Source organism: Anticarsia gemmatalis, chromosome 19, assembly GCF_050436995.1.
Source record: "Anticarsia gemmatalis isolate Benzon Research Colony breed Stoneville strain chromosome 19, ilAntGemm2 primary, whole genome shotgun sequence".
Classification (NCBI taxonomy): domain Eukaryota; kingdom Metazoa; phylum Arthropoda; class Insecta; order Lepidoptera; family Erebidae; genus Anticarsia; species Anticarsia gemmatalis.
Window position 1 is genome coordinate 1753230 of NC_134763.1, and position 21596 is coordinate 1774825.

Sequence of the window (21596 nt, forward strand, 5' to 3'; positions counted from 1 at the left end):
TATTATTATATAGGTATATCTTACATTTATATACTTGTAAGCGCATAATGAAAAAACAACATTTATTATCAAAAAGTTTATTTCAATAAATACAAAGTTTACAAAAGTGTAGTGTTTTCTATGACAATGGATCTCCTACTCGTACTCGCTTGTTACGTCACACATTTCTGGCAACCTAGTTGCTACCGTAGCGTTAAAAGTTTTTTAAAAAACTGACGTTTTTAAAAACTTATAAAAAGTTTAAAAAACAAAAGATATTTTGAATTTGAAGCTACTTCACTCACGGTCATTTGATTCCAAACTAAGCAGAGCTTGTACTATGGTTACCAAATAACTGATAAATATACTTCTAAATACATACTTATATAGATACATTAACATCCACGCTCAGAACAAACAGCTCATCACACAAAGATTTGTCCCGGGTGGGATTCGAACCCACCACGCGTGGCGCTTTGGTTATTGCGGCGAGGTGTTATTAGGCCTTAAGTCCACGTATAAGGCCATGTATGGGGTTTGAGACTAAATAATATAGGAGTTACGCAGTCCCCTTTTCCAGTTGTTCAATCTTGCGCGCGATGTCATCCGCAGAGAACGTGTAGTCGATCAGCCTGTCTCCCCTGCTCTCGTCCGAATCTCGTGTCGTTTTCTAGTAAAATACATGATAGAGTTAATATTGTATACGAAATACGGTTCAAAATTATTATTGCAATCTTTATACTCATATAATAGATTATGAATTTTACTATTTCTGTATTAATAGTAGTCATAAACAAATTTTAACATTTAAAAATAATAATTAAAAAGTTTTTTTTTTTAATATTAAGTATTAATTTTTCGGTCTGTCAATCTCGTCATGACATTTTCCTAATCCATCCCTTTTTTGAGCATGTCATTGCTAAGTTTCCCTAAGACCCTTCTGCGCCCAGCGCTGAATTTGGTTGCGTACGTTCGTTACGTATAAATACGTATACGTGTACGTACGTCTATACACGAACTTGTATGTGACATACAGCGACGCAGATGTTTACGTTATATTGTTTCATGTAATACGCCGTACGCGACTGATTCAGCAACAAAAGAAAAGAAGCCTAATTGATTTATAGATTGTTTCCGTAAACAGACTGTATTTATTTTATTTTCAAGATTTCATACTTAAAAGCGAAAACTTGTATTTAAAAATTTAGTTATGGAATGTCATTTTTTTTAATTAAAAAAAAATAAACAAAAATTACAACACAAGTAAAAAGTTATAAAAGTTAAAAATGAATTCCTGTTCGTTAGTCTCGCTAAAACTCGAGAACGGCTGGACTGATGGCTAATTTTGGTCTTGAATTATTTATGGAAGTCCAGAGAAGGTGTAAAAGGTGAATAAATTTTAAAATGCGCGGTATTGAATAAAAACAAGAAAGCGTGAGCGGAGCTGCGCTGGTCAGCTAGTACTATTATATTTTAGACTAGATGTAAGTTTAAAAAAGTATAACAGTAAAAAGTGTAGATGTATTAAACTCACCCAAAACTGCGCATATTCCGGCGACACTGCTTGCAAATACGCTATCTTATCTTCCATGTCCTTTAGCCGCTTGTACACGTCTCTAGGCACGGGGCCGAACGGGCCGATGTTCAAGAACTTCTCTATAGCAACTACTCTTTCAGCTATTGCAGATGGCAGGCCACTCGTATCGTGTTGATTGTTAGGAGCTAATAAAGATGGCGCCACTGTCTGGGGACCCCATTCGTTGTGCACTTTGCGGACTGTTAACAGAAAATATTGCTTATATAAATACGACGGTGAAGTATTCAGCTGCATCCGGTGAGACTGTAACCCGACTCCAATAGTTGTGAGAAAGGCTGTCATATATAAATCGATGTCAAAGACCCACCAAGTGGACTCATAGCAACACAGAGATATAAAGTTAATTAGTTTCATCAGTTGCAACCCACTTGAAACCCACCATGTTGTGAGCTACATAGTGGGTTTTCAGGGATACACTAGTTCAGAGACCCAGCAGAGTAGTCAGGTCGGTGGGTCCACTAAGAAGTGGCAGATTTCACTCAAAGAAGTCAAAAGAGTTATCCGTATCATAGTGTAATGGTACAAAACAAAAGTATTCTGAATCGTTATGAGTCTGCGTTTTCAGGAATGTTAGATGCTTAGCAGAATAAACGGCAAAAAACTTACTTTTCAAATGTCCTTTAGAGTCATGTCTCCTGACGAACTGAGTCCGTACCCTGGCGCAGGTCTCCGTGTCTTCCGCGTCAGTATCCTGGCCAGGTATGAAGTCGTGGATATTACTGATATTGACCTGTTCTCGCTTGCGTTCTATAAAGTTCTGTATGCGTTGCTGCAGCTCTTCGCTGGGCACGTTGATTTGTACCAGGTTTTTGTCTATCACTGATGCTTGTATGATAGGTTTGATGTCTGGAGACGTGCCTATGGGGACATTTTTACAGTTATTGTAGGTAGACGATTATACGTATAAGCTTTGGCCCGCGACTTTCAGTGTTAAAAGATTTTCTTTATTATATCATAGGTATGTGTTAATCCAGGTGTTGTATGCTAAACATTTGAAACTGTTCAGTAGTTTTTTGCGTATAACAGTAACAAACATGCACACAAAATAACATTCTCACAACTATTTTAAATTTAATGTTAGTAGGATTGTTGGCAAGCATGTTTTAAGTGATATGTTTGTGAAAGAAGTTTAAGTCAACACTTCATTAAAAATATCGTAGGTTCGTGTTAAAGTTACAATAATAAAACTGTGTTTAAATCGTGTCTAAATGAGATAAAAACAACTGATAACCATTTAATAGTCGTTTAACGACATTTTCATAACTTCGGGGTAGGTCCCGGTTAATTAAACAACTAGGATTTGACTCGGCCATGCCTGCATTTGTTAGAAATTAAAATGTCCTAACTTATTCACATTCGATTCGACATTAAACGGCCTAGCCGTGCCGTTAAACCGAATGCGTGTAGATGAACTCGACCGACACACGCAGTCAGTTCGGCAATATTTATCGATCAACAAAACCGACTCTCACTTGTTCGGCTTGTGCCGATCGGTATATCCGTATATGCGTGTAGCAAGCCATGCTCGTTGACTTCTTAGGTGCTAGTTGCCTGTATATTATGGCGACTTTATTGTGGAGCTAGCAAGAAACTCACACAAAGGAACACAAAGTTCGTGACGATTATGCCGTGTGGTCTACGGTATGCAAATCACTACATAGTATAAAGCAAAGTCGCTTCTGTCCCTGTCTTTGTGTATGTATGCTTAGGTCTTTAAAACTACGCATAGATTTTGATGCGGTTTTTTAATTGATATATTCAAGAGGAAGTGTCACAGTTGTAAAGGTATTATTGTAAAATAACTGTTTAAACCGGGCGAAGCCGGGGCGCGGGCGGGCCACTGGTATTCTGATATTTGAATAATAGTGTGGTAGTCAAGCTTTTTAATTTGGTTTAGTAGTTGAAATGCGCGTATGTGTAACTTCCCTTTTTCATTTAGACCATAACTCCGAATTTACTGAAACCTCCACTTCGTGCACTTGATATTTATGTGTTCGGTGTCTATAAATACTTTGATTTTATTACACTCTCAAGGTTTCGCGTTATTTACAAAATAACTGGCCAAATGACCTATTTCGCAGTAACATATTTCATAAACAATTTTAACACAAACAAGCTTATCTGTTTATAAATATTCTCAATTATAACATTGATGCTTTCAACCTTTCAAGGGTTCAATTTATATCAATAAAAACTACTTCAAGCAATAAAATATTATTTATTATCACTGCACTTAAAACTAGCTTGCCATGAAGAAAAACAATTTAAAATATAACAAAAAATATTTAGGTATAGCAACATCTGCTATAGTGATTCTAAAAACCATAACCTTTCGCTGTGGCAATACTTGCTGATTAATAACGATGTTGCCAGAAGACATACATTTTTAAATTAAAAACATTTTTTTACCGAGACAACATTGGTCTAGGTTAGAGGTATATAATGTAAATAGAGATCTACTTATAGTAAATAATACAACTAAATAACACAATATATACATGCTTTCTGAAGGAAAAAATACAATAAATATATTATTACTTTATATACACATTTTTAATAAATATTTAAATATTCGAGAATCTAAATTTTATCACAAAGAAGACTTATTTAGCTTGAAGCCACGTCGATCAATGCATTATATTGTATATGAATTCTATTCACACAATTAGTCCTAAAATTTTAACCAAACTGAACATCAAACCCGTGTCTTCTTGATCAACAACCCAACTCACAACTATAGGACGTAAATCTCAAATATCACTTTATTAATAAACGTGGTGTAATTAACTACTAATTAATCTATGTTTAGTCACCTTTAAGTTTAAAACTACATACGTAACGTTACGCCTGTTGCATTCGGATATGCAGAGGTGTATGAAATACACCCTTTTTGTAATAAACAATGTTAGTCCCATGTAATAGGGGCGAAACTATATCTATATGCCTTGCACGTTACCAAACTACGGGTAACTATTGAGAAATATTTAAATGTAAATAAGAAATGAGGGAAGCACTTGGCCCGCTCGGATCGAACCCGAGACCTCCTGGTCGATAGTCGTATACACTACCACCTAGACCAGAGGCAGGCAAACCCAGACTTAACATCGTGTTAACTAATACGAGTTTAAACCACATTTATAAATAAGGCAGGTTAATTTAAAAAGTCCTAAATATTCATATCACTTTTAGTTCAAAATAATAATTTACTATAATAAGATCGAACTAAGTTCGTAAATATATATTTCCGACAGTAAAGCATATATATAAAAAAATTCAGACTATAATATAACTACATGTCTGTATAAAAATTTACCGATAGTCCAACAACTTAGTAGAGAGTCTTGTATGCAAGGATCGCGGCTGGCGTAGATGTTCAAAATTCAGAATTTAGAACATCAGTGACCCGCAGTCTTATGCAGCTGACGGTGGCCTGTTTGATACAGCTACTTTTAATATTTTTTTTATAATCTCGTTAATCGCTCTTGCCAAGGCTCTCTACTCTACAATTTGGCGTAATCTCGGACTAATTATTCAGTTTGACTCTTCCACTCATAGACAGTTTCAAAATTGATTGAAAGTGACAAAACATTATAATTAATCCGTAATTACTAATAAAGCATAAAAATATTTACTAACCATAATTAAAAACGTTAAAACAGCTTTAAATAATGTAATAGGGGGCGAGCCTATTGCTAAATAATAAATATGATTGTTATCAAACTCCTGTGTGGGAACATTCTGAAGATTTAGGTAGGGATTCCCGAAGATAATTAACATCAGGCAAACAGCCGATTGTAAAAAGTTAAAAACCCTTTAACTTTAAAATTCTCACGTTGCATGTTTATTACATAATAGAATACGGTAATTAACGCGAACACGCATTTTGCCTAACGTTTCAGCGCAAGTTACACTGGCCGCGGTCGCAGGCTGACTGTACCCGGTAAACTCATCAGTTATATAAAAAAACCTTAACGGATGTTCGCCAGATGACCTCTGCCATTTAAAAGTGCGGACTCATTCCAGCAATCCATTAGTTAAGTTTTTATAGACCTGTCATATACATCAATATATAAATCTCTTCCGTTACTGAGTGGCTGACTGACAGACAAGCCGAAACTAAGCTAATTACGATACTTAGCAAATACAGTTCCATTTATCTTTGTGTCTACATATAGCAGAAGGATAGCTCTTCTTTTAATGTTTCTCTGCAAGACTATTTTTAATATACTATTATGTACACAAACATAGAAAACATAATTGGTTTTCTATGTATCTCGATAGTTTAAAAACGTCAACGAAAAAACGGCAAAGTTTTTTGTTTGTAATAGTAACAAGCTTGTATGTTTGGCTTTCTCATTTATAATTTTAGAAGAATGTGTTAGTACGTGAATTTGTATGTTTGTCAATAACCAACCACGCAAAAACTACTGCATAGAATTTGAAATTTGATACACAGATAGTTTATAACCTGGATTAACACATCGGATACCTTTTAAATGATATCCAGTAAATTAAGTAAGTATTTTGAAAGCCTTATTAAGTGTCCCACTGCTGGGCAAAGCTTTCCAGATCACCCTATCGGCGGCAAGGTCCGAGCAGTCTTTTTCAAATGCGTTTTACTGTAACGTTCTAAAATTTCAGCTGGATATATACCCTCTTATTCATAAAAATATATGAAGTTATGAAAGGCTTATAAAGTGTTTTGTTTCTTTCACTCCTTAGCGAAGTGAAAAAGAGAAAACATATTTTAGTAGTGTTTTAACTAAAATAGGTTTAAGTATAGTGTGTTTATGACTAAGAGGGGCTATGTTAAGGAGCTGTTAAGATTAACCAGCAGTTTTATTACAAGCTCTTTGTTTGCTAGACCACGCACATTCAACGTTCTCTTTCCACACAGGGTCTGCGGTCTCGTACACCTCCTTCTTCCAGATGGGCACGCTGGCCTTTAGCTGCTCGATGCAGTGAGCGACTGCGTCCAAGGAGTCGCGCCGGTGGGGACTGCTCACTGCTATGACGACTGAAGCTTCGCGGCACGGCACCATGCCTAGTCTGAGAAAGAATAGAAGAAACTAAATTTATTGATTTACTAGCTAACCCGGCAAACGTTGTTTTGACATATATATTAAAGGAAAAAAAAATAGTGTCCTTAGGGGGATGAAAAATACTACTCAATATGCTCACAAAATTTCATGAGAATCGGTCAAGCCGTTTCAGAGGAGTATGGCAACGAAAACTGTGACGCGAGAATTTTATATATAAGATGTTGTACCCGAAGCTGCAGGCAGAGGGGTATGAAATCGTGGACTGGAGGACTGTATAAAGAAGACCACGGTCGAACACACAATGTTCAGGATACAGCAAATTTAACAACATACTTATTATTAGGTACATACATCAGAATCTAGTCAGACAACTTAGTAGACAGCCTTAGCATGCTAGATTTATCTATATTATATCCAAGAATTGTCTACTTCTTAAATAAAGTATCTGTATCAAACAAGCCACCGCTGGCTGCATAAGCCTGGGTCACTATTGCTCTAATGGCCGTTTTCTGAGGCACATAAAGCTATAGTTTATCTGTTCTAATTGTCATATTTATATGAGCTTAAACGCTATTGAATAGATAAATTACCGCTAAATGTACCTCAGAAACCGGGGATAAATTCAGGCGAGCCTTGCATAAAAAGCGTACTAAGTTGTTTGAATATATAATGAGTATTTTCTAAGACCCTGTGTTGGCACGAACGCATCAAGTTGTAATCACTAATGATTAGTAAACAATTATTGTAAAATCAACTCATATTACATTTTTTATTAGTACTTGTGCGAAGGACGAACCATTTAACTTTGTGCGTCATGTTTTAAATATACCTTATTAATATTATAAATGCGAAACTTCGTGATCACTGTTGGCGGATGTGCGTGTATTTTTGTTAAGTACTAGCTGACCCGCGCAACTTCGCTTGCGTCACATAAGAGAGAACGGGTCACCATTTTACCCGTTTTTGTAACATTTTTCGTTGCTACTCCACTCCTTATGGCCCTAGCGTGATGTTATACCTATGCTTTCCTCGATAAATGGGCTATCTAACACAGAAATAATTTTTCAAATCGGACCAGTGGTTCCTGAGATTAGCGCGTTCAAACAAACAAACTCTTCAGCTTTATAATATTAGTATAGATTCCCATATGAAAAAAAACTGGAGAATTCTGGATGAGACGTAGTACACTGATAGTTATATAAGTTGGATACTGATATAACTTGGATAAACACATACTTTTCACCCCGTCGGTTACGAATACTAGGCACTTGACCATTTTGCAAGACATCACCTATATGATCTCTGTATGTCTTTCTAGGGCGTCCTCTCCCGGCGTTTTCAATAGAAACACAATACAAAACAAAATGTCGGGCTTTCAACAACAAACATGATATTTGTGCCGTTTTTTTTATAATGATACAGAACCCTTCACACGCCATTCCAAATGGCACTTGGTAGGTGTCTACTCCGGATATGAACACTTTATTTAAATGGTGTCATTGCAACCGTACACATACATTTATAATAATCGGCCTTGAAGCCAGTTGTCTTGCCAAAGCATAATATTGTACTATGTGGGGACGATCTCAGGCTATTTTATTTTATACTTAACTTTTACCGGTGACTATGCGTGGAAAAAAATTCTCGGGTGCGGACATATACATCTATACTAATATTATAAAGCTGAAGAGTTTGTTTGTTTGATTGTTTGTTTGTTTGATTGTTCGTTTGTTTGTTTGAACGCGCTGATCTCAGGAACTACTGGTCCGATTTAAAAAATTATTTCAGTGTTAGATCGCCCAGTTATCGAGGAAGGCTATAGGTTATATATCATCACTCTACGACCAATAGGAGCAGAGCAGCAGTAAAAAAATGTTACAAAAACGGGGAAAATTTTGACCCATTCTCTCTTATGTGACGCAAGCGAAGTTTAAATGATCATATTATTCATAAAAGTCATTACCCGTCACGCTCGGTCTCCGTCCACACAAATTACCGCTAACATCATAATTTGTTAGTTTTGCTCATGTTCTATTGTATTTATGTACTATTCATTTCCAACTATGCGTGATGACAAGACCTGTTTATTGTCAACCTATCCTCCATTATAATGTAAATTAGTATATAACTCTGTGAACGAGTTAATAGCTTACTTTATATACATTGTACAGGAGCACGATTCTCCACTACCATTGAATATCGACAGGCTAGCTATCGAGAAATTTTGTATGACTATAGCCTTTTTTCTAACTGTTAGAGTCGGCTTCCAGTCTCACCGGATGCAGCTGGATACCAGTATTTTACATGAAGCGACTGCTTATAAGACCTTCACAACACAGTTATCTGGTTTATAACACGATACCCCTCGGTAAGTCTGGTAGACTGACTTACAAGCTTCTGACAACTGGTAACGACTGTCAAAGATCTTCCAAAAGGACAGCCTGGACCCACTAATTAAAGTGCCTTCCGAGACACGGAGAAACGCGATTATAAGATGGTCACCCATCCACAAAACAACCTCGGCAAGCGTAGCTTAACCTCAGAGATCTCTGTTACTTAGCTCTTCAATCAGCTTCTGTCACCAATTGAACAGACAAGCCACGTGACCGTGACAGTCACATTTTCACAAACATCTTGATCAAATACTGCATAAGTATCAATTTGTTAAGCATTTGGTATAACCAGCTGTTAGCAAGTTTGTTTAGTTCCAAAACACAGGGAAACGTCCTCAATCTTTTGTTTTATTAGCACAATTAAAATTAAAATTAAAGTATTCATAATGACAGAATAATATTATAATTAAGTGATAGCCTTGAAATGTTATGGTAGTAACACGAGATCGTGATTAATAAATAATGTATTGAAAAAGCATGTACGAGTGATTATAATATTATGTTGACTGCCTCAGTGGCGTGGTGGCGAGTGCTGATAGTGAAGTCTTGGGTTCAAATCCCTGGTCGGAAAAAGTACTATTGGTTATTTTCTAATTCGTATTATAATAAATAAAATCGTAAAAATCCATGCGGTGATGATTTGTCGTGAATAGATAGACAAGGCGAGGGGACTTTATCCTACTAATATTATAAATGCGAAAGTTTGTGAGTATGTATGGATTTTTGTTACTCTTTCACACGAATACTACTGATCCGATTACGATGAAATTTGGTACGCAGGTAACTGAAGACATAGAATAGCACATAGGCTCCTTTTTATCCCGGAGTTCCCGAGGGATAGGGATGTACACGGGAAGGGTTTCCACGGCGGCCACTAGACTTATAATATGTATTTATATAACGTGAGAAACATATCTATAAGCGTGTAATTTTTGTGTTAAACTTCGACGTTATAGCCCTATTTGACATAGGTCAGTTGCGTAGTTAAAAAGTGTGAACAACGAACAACAACGGGTTATCAACTGTCGTTACAGTGTGTATCAGAGTGGAAACCTACATTGTGTTAGGCAGCCGGTTGACGAAACGAAACGGGTAAGCTGCCGACACACATTCACTGAAATCTAGTTTTTGGACTCATTTTTTGTGCGATATGGTACTTTAAGTTTATGAAATAAGTAGCTTTTGCCTGCGACAGTGCCCGCATGGTTTGTAACTTAGGACAGAAATTTCATACAAACTTTCATACCCTATTTTATCGCCTTGGGGGTAGAAATGATCAAAATTCTTTCTAAGCGGATGCGTCATAATATCCACCTATGAGCCAATTTTCAGCCCGATCCGTGCAGTGGTTTAGGCTGAGTGCTGATAGATCACTAGCCCCAGTTTCTGAGGTACATTTAGCGGTAGTTTATCTATTCAATAGCGTTTAAACTCAATTAAAAAAACGCTATTGAATTGATAAACTACCGCTAAATATACTCAGAACCGGGGGTAAGTCAGTCAGTCAGTCAGTCAGTCAGTCAGTCAGTCAGTCAGTCAGTTAAGTCACCTTTGAATTATATATATATTTTTTTTTAGACAACTCCCGCACTAAGAATTGCTCTTGTATCGCGGGGACTTTTACAAACATACAAACAACGGACACAAAGCACAACCAGACCCGAAACAATTATTTGTGGATCGCACAAATAATTACTCCGTGTGGGAATCGAACCCACGACCTCCCGACGCAGTGGTATTGGCGTGATGACCTCAACCACTGCGCCACGGAGCCAGTCAAAATTTTGACTTACTATATTTGATATGAAATACTTTTTATCCATTAACCAGATAGGTGAAGGTTCTTCTATCTTTTTATCGTTAACTATTAATGTTGATCAAGTGAAAAGACTACATAAATCTTCTTATCACAATATCGTACTCATTATACATTATTTTCTATTTATATTTTATCTCGATCCACACGCTATTATGCTTATCTCTCTAAGCTTGGATAAGCCGATGCAATTTATCATTTTCTATGCTTCTAACCACATATGTGTCTGTCTGTTACATTTCAACGGCTTTACTGCTGAACCGATTTCAATACAATTCAGCTGTATAAAACTTGAAGATTCGAGGTCAGAAAAAGGTTAGGTTTTCTTAAAAGGTATAAATCGGTGATCAAAGTAAATACGCGAGCGGAGTCACGGGAATGAACTAGTATTAAGAGTAATACGTAATCTATACTAATCTATACTAATATTATAAAGCTGAAGAGTTTGTTTGTTTGAACGCGCTAATCTCAGGAACTATTAGTCCGAATTGAAAAATTCTTTCAGTATTAGATAGCCCATTTATTGAGGAAGGCTATAGGCTATATATCATCACGCTACGACCAATAGGAGCAGAGTACCAGTGAAAAATGTTACAAAAACGGGGAAAATTATGATTCTTTTATGTGACGCAAGCGAAGTTGCGCGGGTCAGCTAGTGTTAAATGTTTATGAAACGTATTCTGCTTATTCATCGTTTGCTATGTCAATTATTGCTCATTAGGCACTATATTATAATTGAGGCCGACATGAATGCCGACATGTTATTCTGTTTACTATAGACTAGTGGACACATGCGACTTCGTACGCGTTGGCCGTAGTTTTAAATTTTTTTATTGCTGGTCTACTCTTGCAGTAATGCATTTTACTGACAGAAAAAAAGTGAAAGAGTAAAGGAAGTCTAAGCAATAATAGTAATGATACCAACCTATGATACATAGCGATGCTATGGACTGCGGGCCACTTCGCGCGAACATCGTCACAGATCGCCTTGAGCGCTTTGAGGGCCATCGGCTCATACGCCTCGTACTCCAGCCGCAGCACCTTGACAAACAACAAACATTATAATTAGAACAATTTGATAAAATGCCTAATTGAATAAAACATGTCGAACTGTTGTTCAGTTGTTTACTCGTGCTAAAATACATTTGGACAGTTGTTCAATTAGTCCATTGAAATGTTACATGAGATTTACATTTCTTAGAGGACGCAATTTTATTTTTGGAACATGTGGGGGGGGGGGGTCAATAGAAGCTTAACTTGAAGTTTGTGGGGTCGCCACCCTTGTCCCCCGGCCGCCATCTTGGAAAAGGGGATGGAAACACTTTTTTCGCTATATCTCGGAAACTATGCGTCCTACAATAAACGATACGCATAGTTTCCGAGATATAGCGAAAAAAGTGCGTCCTCTAAGAAATGCAATATTCGGCCCTCAAATTGTAACATTTCAATGGACTAAATAGTTATACTGAGTTAATTTTTTTGTTCCTCTGCTGATAGAATATTGTCATTTAGAGTATGTCGTAGAAAACGCGTTTTTAACAGAAGACGTCTGATCTACTGCGCCAATAGGCGCATCGCCAATGGTCTTCCCAAAATTCGCCCTGACTTGACAAACCTTCAACCGCAATAATTTGGGGTTAACAGAGGTAACCATGATCGGATGATCATTGATTCGACTGAGTAATTCATTGAAAAACACAATGAAAAACGCAAATAACTATTTACGAAACGTTTGATGATCTTGCAATTTTTCAGCGTATCGTTGCTGTGCGATTGGTTGAAATTGTGATAAATACACTGACATGAATTAAATAACTTCTTAGGTATACTTTATATTTATAATGTCTATACATTTTGAAATAAAAAATATACTTTTTTCACAAAACAACTGGTTACAATTAACTTCTATCTGCAGTTCGAACACGGGACTTTACGCAACACCGCATAGCAGTCAATTAAATTTAATTGACCCCATAAACGGAACAGGAGCAAGGTATTTGTAACATTTATCACTTAGTTACCGTACAAATGTATTGAGATGAATTATCAAAGACGTCACTTTCTTATCAGCTTACACAATAAAAATTATGTTAGCACATACCTAAAGTACCTACATAAATATTGTTAAGTATATAGGAGATATATTGAACCTAGGCTAGGACAGTATAATCTAAAACTTCCGTGTTTTGTAAAAACTAAGAGAAGGGTATGAATTTTTGTATGATACTTTTTAGTACCTGCCAATTTTGTCACCAATAGGAGACGTTGGAAGCCCATATATTTAATTGTACCACACAGTCATGCTGAGTGAGTAAAGGCCCTTGGATACAATAGAACGAATCTCCCACATGCGTCGGCGAGATACCGATTTCGCTCGATTTTGTTTTTCAAATTGTGAGTAGTTGGCTCACAGCCTATACTAATCGAATCTAACTCGATTAAATCAAAATCCAGCTTATATCAAATCGTACTTATAATTCCAGGCTAACGCGTGTTCAAACACTGGTTTAAAATAAAGATAATTTTAATCAAATTCTAATCTTTTTTAAATTAAATTAGTTTCACTTTGAAACCAGCGTTACATCAAGCCCTAGTTTGGAGTTAAAGAGTTCAATTTGACATTACCTCGAATCTGAATCGAATTCAAATTTGATTCTGTCGGGAGCAGCTATTTATTATACCACTATTTATCATATAATAGTACAATCGTATTAAGTCCCAAGGAAAAAATGGTTAACACAAACATAAGACTGCATGTTTAGTAGATAATTACTTGTCATTACAAATAAGATAAAAATACTTGCATCATCCGTTATCTTATATGTTATCAGATGTTTTTCATTCAAGATAAATAGACATTAAAAGTAAATGTTAAAGGTACTTTTCATTCAATATTTCGGCAATTCGTAAACTACCCTAACTACCTGACCCGCGCTACTTCGCTTGCGTCACCTAAGAGAATTGGTCAAAATTTTCCCCGTTTTTGTAACATTTTTCGTTGCTACTCCGCTCCTAATGACCGTAGCGTGATGTTATATAGCCTATAGCCTTCCTCGATAAATGGGCTACCTAACACTGAAAGAATTTTTCAAATCGGACCAGTAGTTCCTGAGATTATCGCGTTCAAACAAACAAACAAACAAACTATATAGTATAGATTATATAGTATTAGTATAGATGTGAAAGTTTACGTGCTAAAACGTTACACCGATTTTGGTGTTTAGCATGAAGATAGAACTGGGTACAAACATTAACTTTTTCGGAAACTGAAACCGTTCAGATAGGGAGATAATTATTTCATTAAGGTAGATTCGATGCTTGTCCGTAGGAAAGGGTTAGACTTTGAATCTTGAGTCCATCCAATCCAATCCTCTACGCTGGCGGGGTTGAAGACTTTGCACGCCCTCAAAAAATGGTCCAAAGATCTTTTAAGCATACAAAGTTCCATCACGATGTTTTTCTTCATCATTAGATCAAGTAATAATTGTTTCTAATACACATTTAACTTTGAAAGGTCTTGGTGTTTCTCGGGTTGAATCTCGGCCGCTTTCGCTGGATGACTGCTAGGACTACTCGGCTATCACTGCTCTATTATAAAGAAGTGTAGCGACGAAGTGAGTGAAGAAAATTTATTTCGCTATGGTATATTGCCCAGCACTGCAAACATTGCTTTACAAACACCGTGTCATATATAAAACCAAAACAAACCTAGTTTTAACCGTATCAAATCTACTTATAAGAACTATTAGTAAATAATCTATTTTATATCAACCAGTTATAAGGGCCAAGGCGAGATAGATACTTATGTACTAACATAATAACAGGCACTCGTTCTCAACGAGTTTTGAGATAATATCATTACTGCTCAGGTTTATAAATATGTAAAGTGTGTGCCAAATAACTTTCTGTGTTTGAATATAGCAGCAAGCCGCTCCGAAGAAGGTAGAAAATAAAATCAAGAGACAGAATAGAGGGCTCCAGATGACAGATAAAGATAAATCTATACTAATATTATAAAGCTGAAGAGTTTGTTTGTTTGTTTGAACGCGCTAATCTCAGGAACTACTGGTCCGATTTGAAAAATTCTTTCAGTGTTAGATAGTCCATTTATCGAGGAAGGTTATAGGCTATATATCATCACGCTACTACCAATAGGAGCAGAGTACCAGTGAAAAATGTTACAAAAACGGGGAAAATTTGTAACGCTTATGTAACGCAAGCGAAGTTGCGCGGGTCAGCTAGTAAATAAATATAAAGATACCGCTGCTGCTACGTCTTTTTCACTTGTATACTTTTTCTGACTTATTTTTATCAGGTTTCCGTATTCTAAAGGATACAAATGGAATCCTATTATTAAGATTCTGCTGTCTGTCTGTCAGGCTATAGACAGTGTTTGATCTATGTCGTGATAGCTAGGCAATTGAAATCTAAGATTAGTCGCCGCTGTAACAAGTAATCTGCACTCCTCCCCAATCTTTTTTATAATGTTCTATAGCCTAAGGAGTACACACTTAACCCTATTACTAAGACTCTACTGACAGACAGTCTGGTAACGAACAGTACCTGAACTGTGTCGTGATTCGTGATAGCTAGACTTCAAATCTGCAAAGATTTTCTTGCCGCTAAAACAACAAATACCAAAAACAGAATATATTTAAGTAGGTTTCCATGCAACTAGCGTGATTTTTTTGCCGATTTTATGACGGTATGGAACTTCTTATGCACGCGGCGACGTCTAATTAGCAGGTATTTTTTCATTGCTTCTATATCGGCAAATCCTTCCATACGGACGAGGTTGCGGCTAAAAGTTAGTCGCATAAATAGGTTGAGACATTGACATTCACTGGGGCGAGAGTCCAGGACGCACTCTAGATATGATAACACCTATTGAACCTAGGTCATCGACGCATTTCTCTGAACTTACCACAGTACAGATAAAACCACAGAGCAGATAGAAAGTGGGCTTGTTATAGATCTACCGTCTTACTAATAAACGTCGTGTAAGCTCTGATCTATACTAATCTATACTAATATTATAAAGCTGAAGATTTTGTTTGTTTGTTTGTTTGTTTGTTTGAACGCACTAATCTAAGGAACTACTGGTCCGATTTGAAAAATTCTTTCAATGTTAGATAGCCCATTTATCGAGGTAGGCTATAGGCTATATATCATCACACTACAACCAATAGGAGCAGAGTACCAGTAAAAAAAATACAAAAACGGGGAAAATTATGACCCTCTCTTATGTGACGCATTAGTTATAAAATGCTTTTTATAAACATTTAGTTTATTTAACTGCACGTTTGGCGCAGTGGTTGAAGTGGTCACCTCGCCGCAGTAACCGTAGCGCCGCGTGTGGTGGGTTCGAATCCTACCCGGGACAAATCTTTGTATGATGAGCACGAGTATTTGTTCTGAGTCTGGTTGTCAACTATCTATATAAGCATGTATTTAGAAGTATATAAGTATGTTTATCAGTTATTTGATTACCATAGTACAAGCTCTGCTTGGTTTGGAATCAAATAACCGTTTGTGAGTTGTCCAATGATATTAATTAATTTTTTGAAGTTATTAGGTAAGTATATTATTTTCTGAGTATATTTAACAAACGTGTATTTTAATAAAATAGCCAAGACATTATTATCTACAAATAACGACTAAGTACACTGTCGCAATACTCTAATAATTTCCGGAATGATAACCCAGTAACACTAGTCCTGACCCGGGAATCTAACCCGCAATCTTCTTATCATTGTCTTACAACAAAGGGTCAGTGGCAGAGATGCTCAACAAAAAATAAACAAAATCGGTGACAATCTGTAAATAACGAATTTGAATGGAAAGTTTATTACATACTAGCTTTTGCCTGCGACTTCTTCCACGTGAAAAGATTTCGCGGGGTACAAAGTATCCTACCTATTAATCTTTACTAATATTATAAAGCTGAAGAGTTTGTTTGTTTGTTTGAACGCGCTAATCTCAGGAACTACTGGTCCGATTTGAAAAATTATTTCCGTGTTAGACAGCCCATTTGTAGAGGAAGGCTATAGGCTATATATCATCACGCTACGACCAATAGAAGCAGAGTACCAGTAAAAAATGTTACAAAATCGGGGAAAAATTTCGCCCATACTCTAATGTGACGCTAGCGAAGTTGCGCGGGTCAGCTAGTCCAAGATATAATCCATCAGTGTACTAAATTTCATTGAAATTCGTCCAGTAGTTTCTTCGTGAAAGAGTTACAAACATACATGCATCTTCACAAACTTTAGCATTTATAATATAAGAAAGACATATAATAAAATACATATAATATAATAAAATACATTCATACCAATGAACAAGTTGTTTGGATCGTTACCAAAAATACGCTTGTTTATTTCATAAATCAACGTTCATGGTCGCAATGGAACCAAGCATAAAAACATAGTGAGGAATTATCAACAAATAAAAAAAAACATGTTTGAATTACTTCTTTGTTTTTGCCTTGCCCATGTCCCTCTGAAATAATTTATCACCTTGCATATATTTTTTCTCCAAATTGTCTTAATATTTTTACATTTCGACCCAATATTTATTGAATGACTGTTAGAAAAAAATATCCTGATATCGTGTAAAGATCCATATAAGTAACATATGACATTGACTGCCTCCGTGGCGCTTTCGAGTCAATGCGCCAGGAGGTCGTGAGTTCGATTCCCACAGCGACTATTATTTGTGCGATTCACAAATAATTTTTACGGGTCTGGTTGTACTTTGTGTCCGATGTTTGTATGTTTGTAAAAGTTCCCGCGTAAGTACACAAGAGCAAGTCTTAGTGCGGGAGTTGTCTTTCAAAAAAAACGATACCAAATCTATGAGATTTTTATACAGCAGTATGCATCGCAATAGGTCTGCCCTTTATTACATGGGACTAATATTGTTAATGGCGAAACGTGGTGTATATTATGCACCACTGCCTACACCTTGAAGGGTATTAAAGACGTAATGTATGTATGTTATGGATTTTAACAGTAATCTTTTATACGAACTTTTAACGAGAGCTCCCTAGGGTCACAGTCCAGGGTTATTAACCTTGCAAATGACGTAAACTTACTCTTACTAAGTGACGCGCGTCTAGATTGTTCGAGATTCTGTCGACCTCCGGAATACCAAACAAGTTATGTACCTAAGTCGATAGTACCAAAACAAACATGACTTTACATATTTTAATGCTCTTGATCCCGAGATAGTATGTACTTGTAATGAACAAGTGCAATAACGTGAAGTATTGTAGAGAGCAATGATAAATGTAGACTTAAGCCTGAACTGACTTTTCAAAGCTATGAGTGTAATATAAATAATTAATAATACTTTTTCTAACGGAGAAGGAAATTCTTCTTAAGGTTCCGTACCCAAAAAGTAAGAAACGGGAACCTTATTACTAAGACTTTGGAGTCTGTTCGTCTATCCGCCTGTATTTCATGAACCGTTTATGGGGAATCCCATATAAGAAAAGTATTTTTTTGCTATTTTATAAATAACTAGCTGACCCGCGCAACTTCGCTTGCGTCACATTAGAGAGAATGGGTGAATTTCTTCCCCGTTTTTGTAACATTTTTTACTGGTACTCTGCTCCTATTGGTCGTACCGTGATGGTATATAGCATATAGCCTTCCTCGATAAATAGGCTATGTAACACTGAAAGAATTTTTCAAATCGGATTAGTAGTTTCTGAGATTAGCGCGTTCAAACAAAGAAACAATCAAACAAACAAACTCTTCAGCTTTATAATATTAGTATAGTAGTATAGATGATACGAAACCCTATGTGCTCAAGTCCGACTCGCACGGTTTTTTAACAGATCATGAAAAGATACTAACCGCCATATTCATAAAAATATACGAAGTTATGAAAGGCTAATAAGATATTTTGTTTCTTTCACTCCTTAGGGAAATGAAAAAGGGAAAACATACTTTAGTAGTCTTTTTACTAAAATAGGCTTATACACTCAGCGGCAGAAAAAGTAGCCCAAAGCAAAACTACGATAAAACTTTTTAGAATATCAATATATGGTTACTATTTTGGCAATAACTATTAGTTAAACAGTTTATACACAAGTTTAGTTACAATTTACACTAAATAGTCGTAATTTTTAATAAAAAATGGGAAAAATAAAAAAATACAGCTTTTGTCGAAATCGCTTATTGAAAGTTTTTGCAAAAAACTAATTCTGCACCAAAGAAAAAATCTAGTTTATACCGCGTGTTAACTCCTCTAGCATTTATGGTGACCTGCATGCATTCTGGCATGCTTTGGAGGATGTTTTAATTACTTCTTGAAGAACTTTATCCCCGGTCTGACTAGAGCGGTTCTTCGCTCACCAAGTGATTCTGGTGGGTTGGGCAGTGCACATACACTGTTTTTTAGCATGTGCCAGACATGTTCTATGGGGTTGATGTCTGGACTGCGAGCAGGCTAAGCCAGTTTTTGAATCCCGATATCAGCAAGGTGCGATTCTGCAACGCAGGCGCTATGAGCGCGCGCATTAAACTGCATTAGAGTTAATCCTCCCGACCAATGAAATCCATAAGTGGTACAACATGGTCTTGGAAGATTTCTTCAATGTACCCGGCTGCTGTTAGGCGCTGATCTACGATGACAAGCTCCGTACGTGCCTCCAAACATACACCTCTCCATACCATAACAGACCTACCTTGTAACTGACCGTCTGACGTGTTGTGTTGGGAAAAAACCGTCTTTAATGGCGTCTTTACACTCTCTCACGACCATTTGGTGCTCTTAATGCTACTCAGCACTCATCGGTTAGCAAGAACTTGCTCCATTGGTCGATAGCCAATTCACATGTTTACGAGCAAATCGTAATCGCGCAACTCGATGGTGCCTCTCGAGTTCTGGTACTCAGGTTGGTCTACCTGCCCGTAAATTACGTTCTCTTATCCTTCGCCTGATGTTCCGTTCACTAAGAATGACTCCGCGTGCCGCTTGAAGCCTCTAGTGAATCTCAAACGCTATCAGAAAGCGGTTTCTCAGCACCTCGAGGTTAACAAATCGGTCATCTCTTGCGGATGTACATCGTGTTCGTCCAATTCCTGGTCGCCGCGTGTAGAGACCAGTCTCACGATACCTCCTAATCGCAGACCTTAAAGTGGTACGCGATACATTGACAAATGCAGCCACCTCTCAATGGTAATGGCCCTGATCGGACAACAAGACCACCTAAGCCACTTGTTCAGCAGTAAGTGGCATCTTCAAATCTTTCCTAAAATCTAAATAGACCAATAATCAATAAAAATCATAAAGAAAATCGTTTCCGTGCAGCAATATTTCAAAATACGGAATTCAACTGACCTCTCGAATCAACACTGAATTCAGTTCTAACACACATTATTAGAAAAAGTCATACGTCACTTAAATTAATCTGAAATTCAACACTTCATAACACTGAACAGATCACTTCGCAACTACTTACAACAATATATCTTTCATATATTACTTAATTTGTTTACAAATTCACGATAAGCGCTTGGGCCACTTTTTCTGCCGCTGAGTGTAGTATAATGTATAATAGAATACGGAAATTAACGCGAACACGCATTTTACTTTAAAATGCCTAACGTTTCGGCGCACGGCGAGTTCCCGTATTCTATTATACATTAAACATGCAACGCGAGAGTTTAAAAGTTAGGTTTATAGTATGTATATAAATAAGAGGGTAAGTCTCCTGCACATAGCCAGTGTGATGGACTCAAAGACTAGCCTGTCTTATATTTTGGGAGTAGACCCTTGTCATAAGATATTTGATACCCCACGAGATATTTTCACGCGTAAACTCGCGGTCAGAAGCTAGTATTCGTAATGTAAAACTCGTATTAGTACCGTGGTATCTAGTTCACAGGTTCACTACTCCGACCTTACATATTATCAGTACATTACATTAATTAACAACTAGGTTCTAGTTACATAGTAAACTAATATTTATCGCGTTTTCCATTAATATGTATCTTTTAGTACCGAGCACAATTTATTTTTTATTGTTTTCAATAGATAAATTATAATTTGGGTTGTAATTCAGTCAAATGGTATGTTATTTTAAGTATTCTACTTTTACAGATATTTTTAAGATTTCATCATCATCAGGGCAATCCCGGTGTCAGCGGTAAAGCTAGGGTTGCCAGACGGCCGGGATTTCCGCGATTGTCCCGGAATTTTGCGTGTCGTCCCGCAATTTATCAACAATTAGCAGGCGATACCTCGTACAAAGTGCGTACAAGTTTACGCGAAACGATTTAAAAAACATGAAACTTTCCCTTCTATACAAGGTCAAAACTGAATAGCATTCAATTAGTAGGTAAACATCCTTAAAAGCAATATTAACATATTACGTTTCTGTCATCTATACTCATTTTATAAAGCTGAAGAGTTTGTTCGTTTGACCGCGCTTATCTTAGAAACTACTGGTTCGAATTAAAAAATAAATATTGTGTTGAATAGACCATTTATCGAGGAAGGCTTTAGGGCCAGGCTATATAATATCACGCTACGACCATTAGGAGTGGAGAATCAACGAAAAATATTACAAAAACGGGGAAAGCTAGATCTGATATAAAGTTAAATATTCCTCTTACCTTTTTACCCTCGAAGTTATCTCTTGTAGTTCCGATGAACACGGAGACAGCCCCGCAGGTGTCATTTGTCACAAGCTCAGTCACCTCGTCCACCGATAACTTATCCACTGTCAGCTTTAAGTGATCCATTATAGCTTTCTA

At 36.7% G+C, this 21596-nt stretch overlaps 1 protein-coding gene across 1 annotated transcript; it reads right to left on the reverse strand.

Moving 5' to 3' along the window:
• Nucleotides 1-61: 61 nt before the first annotated feature.
• Nucleotides 62-21589, reverse strand: Mocs2B (Molybdenum cofactor synthesis 2B). Its single transcript, XM_076127201.1, has 6 exons — nt 21456-21589; nt 11753-11868; nt 6450-6625; nt 2183-2434; nt 1514-1755; nt 62-649 (listed from the first exon to the last, which is right to left on the reverse strand). Exons 1-6 carry the CDS (start codon nt 21582-21584, stop codon nt 539-541), a joined length of 1026 nt encoding a protein of 341 aa, XP_075983316.1. The 5' UTR covers nt 21585-21589; the 3' UTR covers nt 62-538.
• Nucleotides 21590-21596: the final 7 nt, after the last annotated feature.

Excerpts from the sequence above, each read along its gene's own strand:
- Mocs2B (XM_076127201.1), bottom strand. The coding sequence starts at position 21,584 with ATGGATCACTTAAAGCTGACAGTGGATAAGTTATCGGTGGACGAGGTG. Across the intron at positions 6,626-11,752 it reads AGCATCGCTATGTATCATAG|ACTAGGCATGGTGCCGTGCC; the intron begins GTTGGTATCATT and ends ATTCTTTCTCAG. Across the intron at positions 650-1,513 it reads CGGAATATGCGCAGTTTTGG|AAAACGACACGAGATTCGGA; the intron begins GTGAGTTTAATA and ends GTATTTTACTAG.